Here is a 17,530-nt window from a genome sequence, read left to right on the forward strand (position 1 = left end):
CATTTTGGAAAAGTGTCAGAAGCCTGATATGGAGGCAAGGATGTACCCAAAATCAGTAAAAAGGTTATATACCAGTCATACTATATCCCAATCCTGACATATGCATCAGAAACCTGGGTTATGAAAGGAAGAGAGAAAAGTGAAGCACAAGCTAGTGACATGAAATTCTTGAGAAACAGTATTGGAGTGACAAAGATAGACAAGTTAAGAAATGAGAGGATCAGAGAGTTAATGAACGTGGAACCATTACAGGAGGAGATAGAGAAATCAATGCTGAGATGGTATGGACATCTTAAGAGAATGGAGAAGAGGATACTGTAACATCTCCTGGCAAAACACACATTATATGTGGTCAAACAAAAAAAAATAAAATAAAATAAATTGAACTGGATGATTATAATCTTATTTCTGCATGGACAATGATTGTGTGAACTTTATGTAATAAAGAGGAACCATTATGTGTCATGTTTTATACTTGTATAGAATTATGTATCTATTTTTAAAGATAATATCCGTGTCAGTAGGTGCTGAAACCACCACAGACGATACTTATTAAATATCAAACAAAGATGTAAATGTATTAAACTGAGTATAAACAGTAGTGACCGAGCATTAATTTCTCTGTCATCCTTTTGGAGTTATGTGAGTAGGAAGAGCCTGTGACGCTATATTGTAAGCTTGTGTAGCATTCTTTTGTCAAGATTGAGAAAAGGATGTCATTAGGCACTGATTAGTAAAGATGTGTAAGAATTTAATCTGTCTAAATGTTTTGAAGAGTGTTACTTAGTGAAAACTTGTATTATGATTTGTAAGCTTGCCTGGTATTTTATCTCATCCTTTTAAGACATTTTCAGCTATTTAAATATTATTTGTGGTGCAGAGCTGTGCTACGAATGAATGAGCTGCTGCTGCAGCGCATTCAAACTGCATTAAATGAAACCAATCATACCGCAAAGAAGCGGACAGGTAATAGTGAACTAAAATTATTTTTTTCAGCTTTCGGGATTGCAGGGCAGAGCAGCAGATTTTATGATGTGTTTTACAGGTGGACGCAGGCTGCGGATGATGTTATATTATTAACAGTGCAAAAAGATAATTTACCTTCATGACATAAAAGAAATCTTGCCGTGCGTGGTTCTGATCTGGCAAACATTATAATAAAAACATTTTTTTCTCTGCTAATAGTCTCATGTTCTCATGTTAGTCGCAGTATTTATTGGTGTTTTAATGTTAGCAAAAATACACTGCAAAAAGAAGGTACCAACTTTCATTTGTTTCATTTATTGTGCTGCAGCCTGCATAATATCAAAGTTCCCACTCTGTCCAATTGAATAGTACGTGGCACTGCAAATTTTATATTGAACTTCCTAACTAAGCTGTTTTTCTTTGAGGAAAGGCTATTTTTATTTTATGTTGGAACAAAAGGTGCATTTGTGTGTAGACATACCAGCAGTGTTCACACAAATGACAACACACCACATCAACTGCCAACAAGACTGCTTAAACGTTGTAGTCTTGTCTTCTTTGCCCACAGAAACCGCTCACATGTTATAAGAATAAGTGTGATAAGAGTTGATTCAGCACATATCACAGCAAGGAATTCCAAAAATTATTTGCTTACTAAATTAGAAAGATAATGTCAAGAATATTCAGAATATATTTGCGTCCTAGCAAAAATTCCGGCGATGCGGTAAACAGAGGCCAAAAACAGGACTGTCCTGTTTTATTTATGGGACGAATTCCAGTCAGCAGGTGTGCTTCTGTTCACTGACAACAGAGAAACAGGCAACAATGAAATTAAATTATTCTGTATTGTCGTTCTTTCATAGCACAGTTACATCGAATAATCCAAGTTGGTCAGTTCATCACTCCGTGTTTAAAGGAAAAGTCTTTGTTCTTGTGTTATGACGAAGCAAGGTGGGATAATTTTACTTCCCCTCTTGTTTTGCCATCTTCCTCCAAAATTCGTTTTGTTCTTAACTAATTACCATGAACAGACATGAGTATAATCTGTATTTCCATGAAAGAGAAAGGTTGGCCCTCAGTTTTAAAGAATCTAACACCAGGTCTAATTTTGTGGTTAGTTTTATGTATGTAATTGATTTTCTAATTTATTTTGACCATTGCTAGTTAGTGCCTTTTGTTATAGGGTGAAATCAGTAATTGTATCATAACTTAAATTCTACTGTTGACATATAAATTCGGTACTAATTATAAACATTTGGAGAAACAACTGATAGTATTCTTAAAGGATCTATTTGGCTCTATTCAAAGACATGTTAGTAAAGCCAGCCCTTAATTCCAAAGTAATTAACAGTTTTGCCAAAAATATTGTTTGTGTAACTATATACATTAATTTCATGATTTAAACAAATAATTCAGCCTATCTCCACTAGAAGAAGAAACAGTTTAAAAAAAAACAGAATTTTTTGATGTATTCAGTTAATTAAGTTTTAATTGTAATTTCTGCAAATTTAACTTCAAACAACATGTAGTTTCAGTACCTATTATTGTGAGGATATATAAGGACCCAATTTTTACTCCCGAGACAGTCAGTCCACGGCCTGTGTTGGTTAGATCACCAGCAATGCACCAACTTAACTGTGACATAAGTGTAACACAATTAGGCCATGTGTTAAAACAATGTCAGTGTGTTTCAATAAGTAACTTTTTATTCTTCAAGAAATGTTAACTATGTGGTTAGGCTTTTACTGCACATAGATGTTCAACAGGAAAATATTGTAATAGTATGTCAATGTTCGCCTGCACCCTAGTAATGAGGGTTATCGAAAGTTAAACAATAGCGCACTGGCCATATAACTGTGTATTATTGGAAGGTTGTGAGCAGTGAAGGTAAAGTACTGTGAAATGCAAATGTGCACCTGTCAGCTACATCATTTAAAGTAGTCAGTGTTGTACTTCCACACCCATTTTTCAGCCAGTGTAGCAATGCAGTAAATTGACACTGAGGACAACAAACAAAGAAATAAAGCAGGCAAATCACATTTGGTGCCCCAACATGAGGACTACTGTATGTAGGCACAATAAACGAAGACCCTCGAATTTCGACAGTGAAGTTTGAACTCTAGCGGTTTACAGTGATTTAAATGGAAGAGATGCTACAGCCAATCAGCATTGGGGTTTCATGGCCATAAGACAGCAGTCAATCAGTGTGTGGGTTTTATGGAAGCAGTCATTGACTACAGGAGCAGCCAAGCAGCACGCAGATGGACAGAGCTGACCGAGGTAAACAGGACTTCTTGCTGAGAGAATTACAACTTGCAGCAGCAAACGAGTCGAGATAACAATCACAGCAGAGCAGCAGCAGACAAGTGATTAAAAACAAGGTAATTCATTGCAAAACTGTTTTGTATTAAATGATGCATAATGAGTTCCTGCTACTAATAAGGGGAGTACACCATTCACTTGTTGCATATTTTTATGAGCTTCAAACAGGAGCAACTGCAGTAATGGGTAGGAACTGTGACTGTTGTGTACAGATGCAAGCTGAGTTGGCAACCCTTTGCTCACAGCTCCAAGCTGTGCTGGCTTCCATCACACAGCTTGAGGCTGCTGCCAAGGGGCGTCACTGTGAGGGATCGGATGCAGGGATACTAGGTACGTCGAGTACATCCCCCACTTCCTATGATCGGTCAACTACTGTGACCGCCCCGGGTACTGCCTGCACTGAGGTTGACCCCTCACCAGTGGTTGAGTGGGAGATCATTCCAAAGTCTGGCAGGCAGTGAAAAACTTTCCGAGGGGCCGATCGTAGGGCCTCCCTGGTTCGTTTAACAAACATGTTTCAGGCGTTATCTGTGGCTGACGATGTCTCTGAGCTGGATGCAGTCATCCACCCTGTTCCAGAGGAAGCTTCTCGGCCCGCAAGGTCTGGGCATTCACAGAGGGTGGGTTCGCTGGTAGTTGGGAGCTCCAGCATTAGGTGCATAATGGGGCTACTTAGGAACATGGTTGCCAAGGAGGGGAAGGAAGCCAGAGTGCACTCTGTGTGCATTCTGCGGGGGGAAGGAGAGGAGGAGTCATTCCAGATGTGGAAAGGGTGCTTCCAGATGCCATGAAGAGTACAAGGTGCAGCCGACTGCTGGTGGTGGCTCATGTCAGTACCAATGACGTGTGTCATTTTGGATCGGAGCAGATTTGTCTGGTTTTAGGCGGCTAGCGAAAATGGTAAAGACTGCCAGTCTTGCTTCTGAGATTAAGGTGGAGCTCACCATCTGCAGCATCATCTATAGAACTGGCTGTGGTCTTTTGGTGCAGAGCTGAGTAGTGGGTCTGAACCAGAGGCTCAAGTGGTTCTGTGACCGTGTAGGCTGCAGATTCCAAGACTTGCACTATCGGGTGGTGGGTTTCCGGGTTCCGCTTAATAGGTCAGGAGTCCACTACACACAGGAGGCGGCTACATTGGTAGCAGGGGCTGTGTGGAAGGGACTGGGCGGTTTTTTTAGGTTAGAGGGTCTCAGGGAACCACAGAAGGGACGTCCGTCTAAAAGTGGGCAGGTGAAACACAGTAAGGTAGTTGTAGAAACAATTGATATTGTAGTTGTAAATTGTCGTAGGTGTGTTGGGAAAGAACCAGAGGCTTCAAGCCCTAATAGAAAGCACTGAAGCTCAAATAGTTTTAGGCACAGACAGCTGGCTAAAGCCGGAAATAAGTTCAGCTGAAATTTTTTCAAACGATCTAACAGTCTTCAGAAAGGATAGATTAAATACAGTTGGTGGTGGAGTATTTATTGCTGTCAGAGGTAGTTTGCCTTGTAGTGAAATTGAAGTAGATAGTTCATGTGAAATAGTATGGGTAGAGGCTATACCTGACAATTGGACTAAGCTATTAATTGGATCGTTTTACCAACCCCCCGACTCAGAAGATATAGTTGCTGAACAGTTCAAAGAAAACTTGACTCATTTCAAGTAAGTACCCCACTCATACAATTCTAGTCGGTGGTGACTTCAATCTACCCTCGATATGCTGGAAAAATTATATGTTTAAAGCCGGTGGCAGGAATGAAACATCATCCAAAATTGTACTGTATGCTTTCTCAGAAAATTACTTTGAGCACTTAGTTCTTGAGCCCACTCAAAGCGTAAGTGGTTGCGAAAGCATACTTGACCTTTTAGCAACAAATAATCCTGGACAAATAGTGAGTATTTTGACAAACACAGGGATTAGTGACCACAAGGCAGTTGCTGCTAGGCTGAATACCTTAACACCTACAACCATCAAAAAGAAACGCACAATATATCTATTTAAAAAAGCTGATAAAAATGCTCTTAACGCCTTTTTAAAAGACAATCTTCACTCCTTCCAATCTGATCATGTAAGTGTAGAAAAGTTGTGGAATGTTTTCAAAGTGATAGTGTCAACAGCAATCTAGAGATATATACCACATAAATTAATAAGTGATGGTACTGATCACCCATGGTACACAAAACAGGTCAGATCATTATTGCAGAAGCAATGAAAAGAGCATGCCAAATTTAAAAGAACACAAAATCCCCAAGACTGGCAAAGTTTTACAGAAGTTTGAAATATAGCACTTACTTCAATGTGAGATGCTTTTAATAATTTGCACAACGAAATTCTGTCTCGAAATCTGAGAGAAAACCCAAAGAGCTTCTGGTCATATATAAAGCACACCAGTGGTAAGACGCAATCAATACCTTCACTGTGCGATAACGATAAAGTCACTGATGACAGTGCCACTAAAGCAGAGTTATTAAATATGGTTTTCCAAAACTCATTCACCAAAGAAGACAAAGTAAATATTCCTGAATTTCAATCAAGAACAACTGCCAAGATGAGAAACATGGAAGTAGATATCCTCAGTGTAACAAATCAGCTTAAATCACTTAATAAAGGCAAGGCCTCTGGTCCAAATTGTATACTAGTCAGGTTTCTCTCAGAGTATGCTGATAAAATAGCTCCATATTTAGCAATTATATACAACCATTCACTCACAGAAAGATCCATACCAAAAGACTGGAAAATTGCTCAAGTCACACCAATACCCAAAAAGGGAAGTAGTAGTAATCCACTGAATTACAGGCCTATATCACTAACGTCGATTAGCAGTAGGGTTTTGGAACATATACTGTATTCGAACATTATGAAGTACCTCGAAGTAAACTATTTATTGACACACAGTTTCAGAAACTATCTTTCTTGTGAAACACAACTAGTTCTTTATACTCATGAAGTAGTAAGTGCTATTGACACGGGATGTCAAATTGATTCCATATTTTTAGATTTCCAGAAGGCTTTAGACACCATTCCTCACAAGCATCTTCTAACCAAACTGCATGCCTATGGAGTATCACCTGAGTTGTGCGACTGGATTCGTGATTTCCTGTCAAAGGTCACAGTTTGTAGTAATAGACGGAAAGTCATTGAGTAAAACAGAAGTAATATCCGGCGTTCCCCGAGAAAGTGTTATAGGCCTTCTATTGTTCCTGATCTATATTAATGACATAGGAGACAATCTGAGTAGCTGTCTTAGATTGTTTGCAGATGATTCTGTCGTTTACCGTCTTGTAAAGTCATCAGATGATCAAAACAACTTGTAAAATAATTTAGATAAGGTATCTGCATGGTACAAAAAGTGGCAATTGACCTTGAATAAGGAAAAGTGTGAAGTTATTCACATGAGTACTAAAAGAAATCAGCTAAATTTCGATTACGCGATAACTCACACAAATCTGAAGGCTGTAAATTCAGCTAAATACTTAGGGATTACAATTACAAATAACCTAAATTGGAACAATCACATAGATAACATTGTCAGTAGAGCAAACCAAAGACTGTGATTTACTGGCGAAACACTTAGAAGGTGCAACAGGTCTACTAAAGAGACTGCTTACACCACGCTTGTCTGCCCTATTCTTGAGTATTGCTGTGCGGTGTGGAATCCACATCAGGTGGGACTGATGGATGACATCGAGAAAGTACAAAGAAGGGCAGCTCATTTTGTAATATCGCAAAATAGGCGAGATAGTGTCACAGACATGATATGTGAATTGGAGTGGCAATCATTAAAACAAAGGCGTTTTGTCATTGCTACAGGATCTTCTCATGAAATTTCAATCACCAGTTTTCTCCTCTGATTGTGAAAACATTCTGTTGGCACCCACCTACATAGGGAGAAATGATCATCGCAATAAAATAAGAGAAATCAGGGCTCACACAGAAAAATTTAAGTGCTCATTTTTCCCGTGTGCCGTTCAAGAGTGGAACAGTAGAGAGAGACAGGTTGAAGGTGGTTCATTGAACCCTTTGCCAGGCACTTTATTGGAACAGCAGAGTAGTCACTTAGATGTAGATGAATGACCTTAACGAACAAGACAATGCGACAGAACAACTGTAGAGGTAAGTTGTTAAATGAACAGAAATATCTTGATGGGACTGGTTCTGTGGATGAAAGTGATTATAAATCAAACATGAATGTAACTTTGAATGATGGGGATGAAAGTCCTGTTGTAGATGGAAAGAAAGAAACATCATGTACACTGTATGGTGATGTGAGCAAAATGGAAGAAAACAGTACCAAAGAGGATGAAATCATTGAGGTTAAGAGGAAGGAACCTAATAGCAAAAGTCAGCAAGGGCAAAAGTTTATGGCAGATGGAAATTTGGAAGCAACATTAAGGCAAATTATGAGTAGTTTTAGTAATATGAGTATGAAAGAAGACATTAGTAGGGTGGAAAATAATATGAAAGAAGACATCAGTAGTATGAAAGTAGATATTAGGAATATTAAAACTGACATAACTAGCTTAAAAGATGAAATGAAGAAAGAAATTAAAAAGGAAATTAAGGTAGGTAGCTCTAGCCTTTCAGAATTAAATAAGAGGGTTGAGGCAGTAGGGCAAGATTGTGATGAAAAAATAAAGATAGAGCAGAATACTGATGAAAAATTAACATTAATGAGTTGTAAATGTGTAGAAGAGAGAAAGAATCTTTGTGATGACTGTAGTAGGAGGGTGGAGGCTTCTGAAGAACAGTGTAAAGATGAAGTCAAAGCTGTCGGAAATTTTGTGCTGAAAACAGAGTTAAACTTTATAACCAAATGGATCAGATTAACAATGATTTATAAACAGAGGTAGAAACCAAGTGTGCAGTAGTGGTAGAGGAAAAACTGGTAAAAGTAGATAAAAATGTAGATTCAGAATCAACAGAAATGGAGAAAAACATGGAAGGGGTACAAAATCTAAAGCATACAGAAAGTGACAGTGTGTGTGATTCTGATAGTAGTGGTAATGATAGCAGTGACGAATCCAATAGTGATGAGGATGAGAAATTTGAATTTATAATTTATAATTGATATTTGATAATGATGTCCATGTGGTATGTAAAGAAAGAACGAACAAAGGATGATAATATTAGGCCTAGTGAAGAGTTAGAGCTTGGAAGTGGTAATGATGATCAATTTGGTAAGCAGGATGATGGGTTTTCCACGGAAAGGATTAATGAGGATTTCTTTTATGAAGAAGATTACATGGCAAGTGAAAAGGAAGTGTGGCATTCTGTAATAACAGCAAGCATACAAGGTATACATTTTAAGTGTTTACTAGACAGTGGTAATGATTTGAATGGTATTTCACAGGCATTTTTTGTATCTATTAAGAACACGGAGGGTATAGTAGTGATGCATGTTTCTGAAATAAAACTTATTGGTGCTGCTGGTAAGCTATCAATGATTGTGAAACACGAAGTAATATTAACAGTGGAATTGGAAGCACAGCTGTTGGAGTGCAATTTGTTGGTGATCCAAAATCTCAGAATTGATGTAATATTTGGAACTAATTCCTTGTGCAATTAGCAAGTAGGGGGTTCAACATTCTGTGTTGAATTCATTATGTGGTGATAATGCTTACCCCACCTGTCTGTCTCATTTTTTGTGTTTTCTGAGGCGGTCAAACTCTCCTCCTATGCTGTGTATAGTTTCTAAGTGAATCAGGAACAGTGTCCTCTACTTCTACAGAAAGATAGTTATGTACAGAAATATTTTAGAAAAAAGTTTCTCTAGTGTTACCTATATATATTATTTTGTGTTAGGTGTAAGTAATGGAATTATAAAAGGATGGAAGAAAGTAAATGGGTACCAGGATTAAAGGATTTCTGACAAAGAGGTAAAGTAAACAGAAAATGAGAAGTGTCAGCATATATGGAAGATAATTAACATGGGAAGTAATTGGCTCATTGGTGCAGCAATAGAGACAATATGCAGTGAAAACCATTTTGAATAATGGATCGCATTATTAATTGTGGCATAATAGAAGTTTGTGTGTTCAGTGCAGTCAGTATATGGAGATGATAATCTGTGTCATGGTACAGCCTTTTCTAACTTTAAGGTATTTCAACTTTAGACATAATTGCCTGGAGTAATGCGTGGAAAGAATAAGCAAGGTTTGTATGTATATCACCCGTCAGGCTAGAATGTCAAGCAAATAACAGTTTTTCTGAGTGATAATTTCGTCTAATCAGTAATGAGAGTTCAGTTAGCCTTAGCATAAGCATCTGTTACTGTGGAGTGTTTTTCAGCATAATCAATTTTGCATTGGATAACCAGAGCAGGTGTTTATTTATTAGAGAATGAAACAAATAATGAAATAACAAAATAATGAATAATGTTAGGGTCTTAATGATTAGGGAGCCCATCTCTGCAGTAGGAACATTTTTTGAGAATACACTCCACTAGTTAACGAGGGAATAAAGGTAAGTAAAATAATGGAGCTGACAGACATGAGTAATAAATGTGGTGTAACTGTAATGATGATCTAATTGTGAACTAGGCAACATTGGGTACTGTTTATATTGTGCAATTCATGACACTGCAGCTGGGAATGACAGATTAATGGAAAGAGCAGCATTTTAGTGAGGTAAAAGTCAATGCTGCATCATTGGATCTATAGGTTATTTGAAAAATTTTATTTGTGTTCTGAGGAATTATGAGCTTAAAGTGGTAATACTGGGATGAAGAACAGTACTTTTGCTGATTAACTGATAACTGTGATGCTAGACTGATGTGAATATTCTGACAGGTCAACTATTTGGTAACATTTAGTGATTTAATGAGGTTTTAATTTTCTGGTTGAAAGAGTAGTGCTCAGAGTGGAGTAGAGAAGTGGGGCGATGATTTACATCCATTTAATTTTGATTTGAGTAGTAATTAAGTTTTTTTATATGACTATTTTTTCATAATGTAATGATTAGTAAATGTATGCTACTGCACATCTTGAGTTTTTTCTAGAGGCAATGCACATATTTCAGACACTAAGGTGATTTTTGCAAGTGGGAAAGAAACGAAAGTCTTTCGAGTTTAACCAGTTTCAGACAGTTATGACAGAGTAATGTTTTGTAGTGTAATGTGTACTTGATTTAAAAAAAATTTAGAGTCACCATCTTTCAGACTGTAGTCGATTTTAGTGATCATTATTGTAATGTTATGAGAACTATGTAATTTATCTATTTATAAAGTAATGACCATTATTTGCCATCAGTGTTAAACATTTTTTCCTTAGACTTAAGCTAGAAGTGAAAGTAAATATCCTAAAGTAGGGTATTTTATCTAATTTTTTCATGTACTGTGGCAGAGAAGAACCACCTCCAAGGGAACTGATGCCAGTGCATTTCCTTACTAACTGCCACTTGGGCCTGTTGAAGGTGTGGACAGCTTGGTGAGAAATAGAGTGGAAGGGGGCTACAGTGGAGAAGGGAGAGGGGAAGGAAAGGGAGAGGAATCCACACTAGGTGCTAGGGAGGGAGTTCTTCCCCATATGGTTCACACTAAAAACAGGAAATTTTGAAGTGGAGGTCAAACCTCAAGTGGAGACCTAAATGCCAAAAAGGATGAAAGAACAACCAAAAGGAACAAAATTGCAGCCAATTCAGGAAACCAGGTGGACAGCCAGGTTGACATAAATCAGAACACCAAGAGAGGGGAAGGAAGTGGCAACAGGGAAGGAGCAAGGATAGAGAGGGAGGGAGGCAGGGGGAAGGAAATCCGGCCAGGGAAAGAAGAATTGGCTGCAATAGCTCGGCGCCCTGTGTTCACCATGCATAATCTCACGAAAGAACTGTGAGGGGGAGGGGGGGGGGGGAGGTCAAAGTAGTAAAGTTTGGTTGGCTTTGTGTTTGGCCTGGCTGTCCCTTGCATCAATGAGCAAGCACAACTGTCTTGCAGAGTGATCAGTTGGTTACATTGGCACTTTGATATCCAGGCAGACAACCCATTCATTAGAAGTGTCAGCCAGTTTGTGAAATGGTGGCAAGGTTATCTCTATTCTGTAATGAAAGCCTGATGTTTCTAAGTTGTGCCCTCTACAGAGAAGTTAAGTTACATTAAATCTGAAATCTTGGCTAACTATCTGATCTGTGTGTCCATGTTAATTGTATTTTTTCTCTTCAAATGAACCTTGAACTCTGAAAGCCTTTAGGTATTAACAGTGATTGTAAAAAAATATGGTTGTGATGTTTTACTCTATATCTAGTATGCTTACATAACAAATGCTGTATTCTGTAATATCTTACAGTAGAAGAAAGCTTAAGTGAGCCTCCCTCACAGTTTCAGAGCTGTGATTTTCTGTTGTTAAGGAGTGAAATAAATAAATAAATAAATAAATAAATACTTAGCTTAATTTCGAGTTTTGTAATGAATTCATGCTTCTGTTCACTTAAGGAGAGCATGTATTTGCTTAGAATGTTTAGCTGTTTTAAAAAGTTTACTTGTTACTGAGTTTGGCCCAGCTAATTAGCACTCTTAATTTATTTCAACCATTTAATCAGTAATTTATTTCTGCAGTTTTTTGTTGATGTAATAAAGTTTTATTTGTATTTTTGGTAAAACAGTGAATATTGTTGAAAATAAAATCCCTGGTGTCCAGTCCTTCCCATTTCATTCCTTTCCCATAGTTCTTTTGGGTATGAATTTCCAGTTTCAATGGCCTAAATTGTAACTTAACTATCAAACTATAAATATCACAGCCTGACTGCTCACCTCCAGCTGCCCCCGTCAATCCACAAGAACTTTTACCCATTACTACAGTACAGTACACAATGTTGTATTGTGCTATCAGAATTTGTAGCAGTAGGTACCATTATTGAAAACATTACTTTCAAGAAACACTTAATTGCTCATTACTTTTTTATGTCACTTCTGCTGTCTTACTAATGCTCAGTAGCACTACAGCTTGCATTAGATGGAGCCTGTTTCTCCACACTGATCCTCTTCCTGGGAGAGGATCTGTGACAGTATGAACTTGCTTCTTACACCCGCTCCCCTGTTCCTGCAGCTGCACAATATCAATGTAAGTTCAACACTTAGGAAGAACAGTAAGTTTTGCATAAGAATAATGGCTAATACAAGCAATACAAATCATCTCAGAGTATTTCACCTGGGCAACAGGTAAGATTGGAAAATTATTTGATCAGTTTGAAGTTCTTTCACACCAGAGAAATTTTTCAGTACTTTTAACAAAACAATGCTTTCTTGCAGAGGTATAAGGTATTTTGGCAATACATTTTTAGCATTTCAGTATCACTCAATCTACACAAAGAAAGATGTGCAACTCAAGTACAGGTGAATTTGCACAAGCCTCCAACAACTCACCATTAAAATTAACCTACAGTGCGACTTTAAAAAGGCTAAAAAAAACCATCAGACTGATCAGGTAATCTGATTATTCAGCTACTGAGAATTACTCACAAGCAAGAGATCTTTTCTTCTGCTGTGGTTTTAGCATAACTTCACTTCCATCATTTGGTTTATCAGGATCAGCTTTTATCTGGAGACCAGCAGCTGGAGTGCCTGGAAGTACATTTTTAACAGTTGCTACACATGTCACTTGTGACTGTTCCTATAGTGGTGGTGGAGCTAGAGGTACCTTTGGTGCTTGCTGCTGAGATGCCAGTGATTGAAGTAGCGCTTGAGGAGGTGGTTGAAATGGTGGTGGCTGTCAATTTGGTGGCTGCTGCTATTGTGGTGGTGCAGTTTGTGGCAGAACCTCTTGCTGTAACTGGTGGGATGTTGGCAGGAACTGCTGCTGCAACTGCTGGGATGACGATGGGGGCAGCTGCTGTTGCTGTGATGTAGGGTGACGCAAGGCTCCATCAGGTTTATACCCACAAAAACACATCACTAGATACTCAACTCTGATATAGATCAAGAAACAATACAGACAACTGTTGACACCAACTGGTTGTATGCAAACATTGTTCACTTAGATACCAGTCAATTACAACTGAAGTCTGAACCATATACAGATAGAAATTTTAACCCAATGATGCTACTGGCTCAAGGACAAGTTATATATGTGGAACAACACTGCCATCTCAACTAGACAGTGCCATGTTCCACTACTGTAAGTAGTGTAGCTGAGCATTATTTCTTCTCTTCGGGTTGTTACTCTCAGCATATTTGAGAAAGAGATACATTACTTGCAACAAATTTCATTAAGGAATGAATATACTGAGAAGCAGTGGTTTGAATACAAAATTCATTGCACAGGTTTCTACATGATGATCTTAAATTTACACCACAAATGATTCTTATTGCACCCTAGAAACTTTTGCTCCACTTGATGAGTTACCCCAAATATGATCCCATATGACATAATAGAGTGAAAGTAAGTGAAGTATGCAAGTTTTTTTATATTTAATCTCCTACCTCTGACATCTTTGTCACTACAAATTCAAATGGTTCAAATGGCTCTAAGCACTATGGAACTTAACACCTGAGGTCATCAGTCCCCTAGACTTAGAACTACTTAAATGTAACTAACCTAAGGACATCCCACTGGAACTTCAGAAATTCTGCAGTACGCCTTTCCCAACTGAACGAGTTGTGATCCCAGAAATTTAACACTGTCAACCTCTTCAATCTGCACATCTTCATATGTTATACACATGCTGAAAGGAAATCTCTTACAGGTTCTGAGGAGGAGGAGGAGGAGGAGGAGGAGGAGGAGGTGGTGGTGGTGGTGGTGGTTAGTGTTTAACATCCCATCGACAACGATGTCATTAGAGACGTAGCACATGCTCGGATTAGGGAAGGATGGGTAAGGAAATTGGCCATGCCCTTTCAAAGGAACCATCCTGGCATTTGCCTGAAGTGATCTAGGGAAATCACAGAAAACCTTATCAGGATAGCTGGATGCGGGATTGGACCGTCGTCCTCCCGAATGCAAGTCCAGTGTGCTAACTATTGTGCCACCTCGCTCGGTTTACAGGTTCTGAACTGCATATAGTAGGTCTTCTCAAAGTTTAATGACAGTGAATTAGAACTAACCATGTATTAATGTCAGTGAAAACTTTATTAGCAGTTATTTCAAAATCTGTACCTGACTTGCTACTTATGATGTTTCTATGATCTGCAAACAAAACAGACTTAGCATCTTGCAATGTAACAGATGAGAGGTAATTAATGTATACAAGAAAATGCAATGGACCCAAGACGGAACCTTGAGGAACACCACATGTAATGAATTCCCAATCAGATGAAGACAGACTGCTTACTCCACAGGTATTTTGCAACAACACCCTTTGTTTCCTGTTAGATAAGACTCAAACCACTTCACTTCATTGCCAATGACACCATAATATTCTAATTTACTTAAGAGAATGCTGTAGTTCACACAGTCAAAGCTTTTTACAGGTCACAGAAAATGCCAGTAGCCTCTAATTTATTATCTAATGAATTAAGTACATTCTCACTGTCAGTGTAAATAGTGCTTAAGGAGATGCTTTAACACAACCTTTTCAAATATTTTTGAAAAAGCCAGCAAAGGTGAAATTGGTCGATAGGTTGATGGTATTGCTTTATCCCCCTGCTTGTAAAGAGGCTTAACTTCAGCGTATTTTAACCAATCTGGAAAGGTTCCACTGGTAAGAGATTGACATATCCCACACCCACAAGAATCATCTCATTTTTTGGATCTATGGAACGAAAACTGAATCTAATCTTACACAAATAGAACTGAATTCACATGAACATACTTTGATTAACTTCATTCATATGTTGTCATATCCACTAGAATACTTAGATTTTAAGAACTTAATGATGGTTGCTACTTCTTTGGGAGATGTGAATGTCATTTCCATTTTACTGGAGTTATTTTTAAAGACTTGTCTCAGATACTCCATTGCACTGTTCATGTAACCTGATAACCCCAAGCTGTCAGTAACAGAAATGAAATACTTTTCTAAGAGGTTTGTAACACTACATGCACTTGTTACCAATGTCCCATTATTTTAGAGCCATCTGTTCCTCTTCCTTTTTGGCCCCAGACACTTCTGTCTTTGATTAGATTAGATTTACTTTCATTCCGATTGATCTGTAGTGAGGAGGTCCTCCAGGATGTAGAACATATCAGAAAAACAATAATACATGACAAATATTGACACCTAAAACAAATAAGCTAATGTACCTTCCACAGGTCCCACATTCGGACATAACCCCTTCTGACTTTTTTGTGGGGTTATTTTACTGACAATGTTCAGACACCAGTTCCTGACTTGCAGACATTTACAGCATGAATACAAAATGCTGTAGAGGTGACAGAAGAGATGTCAGTGAAGACCGAAATCTAGTGTCACCTAGATGTTCTATGGACAAGTGGAGCACATATTAAAGTGTACATAAAAATGGAATAAAAATAAAAACTTCAGGAGTGAAACAAACCACATAGCTGTATCTAGCATAGTTCCTCAGGAATGAAAATGTTGTAATCAGAGTACAACCACCCAGTGTGTAGAAAACAGCTGCTGGAAACTCCCATATCCTAATTGGGGGTCCAGATATTTTGATAGCTGAGAGTGCTGTCACAATCTTCAGTTCAGATACAGACCACAAAGAGCTATTACCAATTAGTTGGTACTGTTCACAAAAGGATGCTAACAAAGCCACTAAGCAGTTTCCTACATTCCTTAAATCAAGGCAGATCACTACAACTACTATGTTTTTTTAACTGAACAAATGTTGTGAAATGCATATTAGAACATAATAAAACATTTCAATAAATCAGCTGTCACATGTATTTCCACCTGAAAGTATGTAAAGTCTTCATAATGACAAACTCAACCTATGTAGCAAATACCTGGCTGCTCAAAAAATATTTTAGAACATAGTACGGGTCTTCCTTGTCTGAAGTGTGGAATACTTTCAATAGGTAGCTATTGGACCTGTAGTATAATTTTAACATACTGGGTAGCAGTAGATTTTATTCTTTTATGCACGGATATGCACATTTTAAAAACTGATGCATATTGCAAATTGTTTTATCAGAAAGTGTATAATGCTTACAGCTTTGTTAACAGTGTTATTTGCTTGTGAATGTCAAACAAACTCCAGGTAGGAATAACAATGTAGGAAGACAGATTGCTACTTACTGTAAAAATGACTAAGTTTCAGACAGGCACAATTAAGACACTTACACAAAGCTCCCAGCCACAGCCTTCATCAGAAGGGGAAAGACACCAGACTGCATGGTCATCAGTCCCTTGTACCCAGTAGAACAATTACCCAAGTGAAAGAAGAAAACAAAGAAGACATACAATGCACAACAGGAGAAAGAAAGAACCAGGAGGACACCAAACACTACAATGGACAAAACAGGACAAGAAAAACACAGACGCAAGAAACAGGGAGAAGAGATTAAAAACAAGAAAGCTGATTACCATGTCTGGCTGACCATGAGAATAAAAAAGGAGAATTAGCCACTCTGCAACACATTAAAACTTCCACCCCACAAGCCCTAGGGTGGAGGACACAGAGGGACAAAGGAGGTGCGCTAAAACTTAAATCAAATGATAAAACTCACCCTCATGAATAAAATGTAGAACTAAAGCTGCTGTTGACACATTGTCACCCAACACTGAAGACAGGGTGCTGGGAAGGTTAAAAGTCCGCCGCAGAGTGGCTAAAAGTGGGCAGTCCAGCAAGAGGTGGTCAACTGTCATTTGGGAGCCACAGCGACACTGAAGTGGATCCACGCGATAGAGGAGGTAGCCATGTGAGAGTCACGTATGGCCAATGCAGAGTTGACAAAGGACAACTGATTCCCTGTGAGAAGCCCACAGGGAAGACTTCCACACATTCACAGTCTCCTTAATGACACGCAGTTTGTTGCGCATACTGTTATGACACTCCATCTCCCAAAGCCAAAAAACCTTGCAGCATAACACAGAATGCAGGTCAGTTTCAGAGGTCTCCAGAAGTGGCTTCCACGTAGCCTGTTTGGCCGCCTGTCAGCAAGCTCGTTGCCTGGGATTCAAATGTGTCCTGGGGTCCACATAAACACCACAGAACAACTGGACCATTCCAGGGCAGAGATGGACTCTTAGATGTTTGCTATCAAAGGATGGCAAGGGTAGCACTGGTTGATAGCTTGTAAGCTGTTCAGGGAATCAGAACAGAGAAGATATGACTCATCAGAACAGAAATGGATGTACTGAAGCGCACAAGATATGGCCACAAACTCTAGAGTGAATACACTGCAGCCAGCAGGCAAGGAATACTGT

General features: G+C 38.5%; 1 protein-coding gene across 1 annotated transcript in view; it reads right to left on the reverse strand.

The window, feature by feature from the left end:
• The window catches only part of LOC124778855 (double-stranded RNA-specific editase Adar-like), a 29,104-nt gene extending 17,053 nt beyond the window's left edge, over window positions 1-12,051 (reverse strand). Inside the window, exon 1 of the mRNA XM_047253672.1 lies at window positions 12,012-12,051. Coding sequence (XP_047109628.1) covers window positions 12,012-12,051 — 40 coding nt within the window. The remainder of the gene's footprint in view (window positions 1-12,011) is intronic.
• Between the last annotated feature and the right edge of the window lie 5,479 nt (window positions 12,052-17,530).

The sequence above is a fragment of the Schistocerca piceifrons genome, chromosome 1 (assembly GCF_021461385.2).
Source record: "Schistocerca piceifrons isolate TAMUIC-IGC-003096 chromosome 1, iqSchPice1.1, whole genome shotgun sequence".
Taxonomy (NCBI): Eukaryota; Metazoa; Arthropoda; class Insecta; order Orthoptera; family Acrididae; genus Schistocerca; species Schistocerca piceifrons.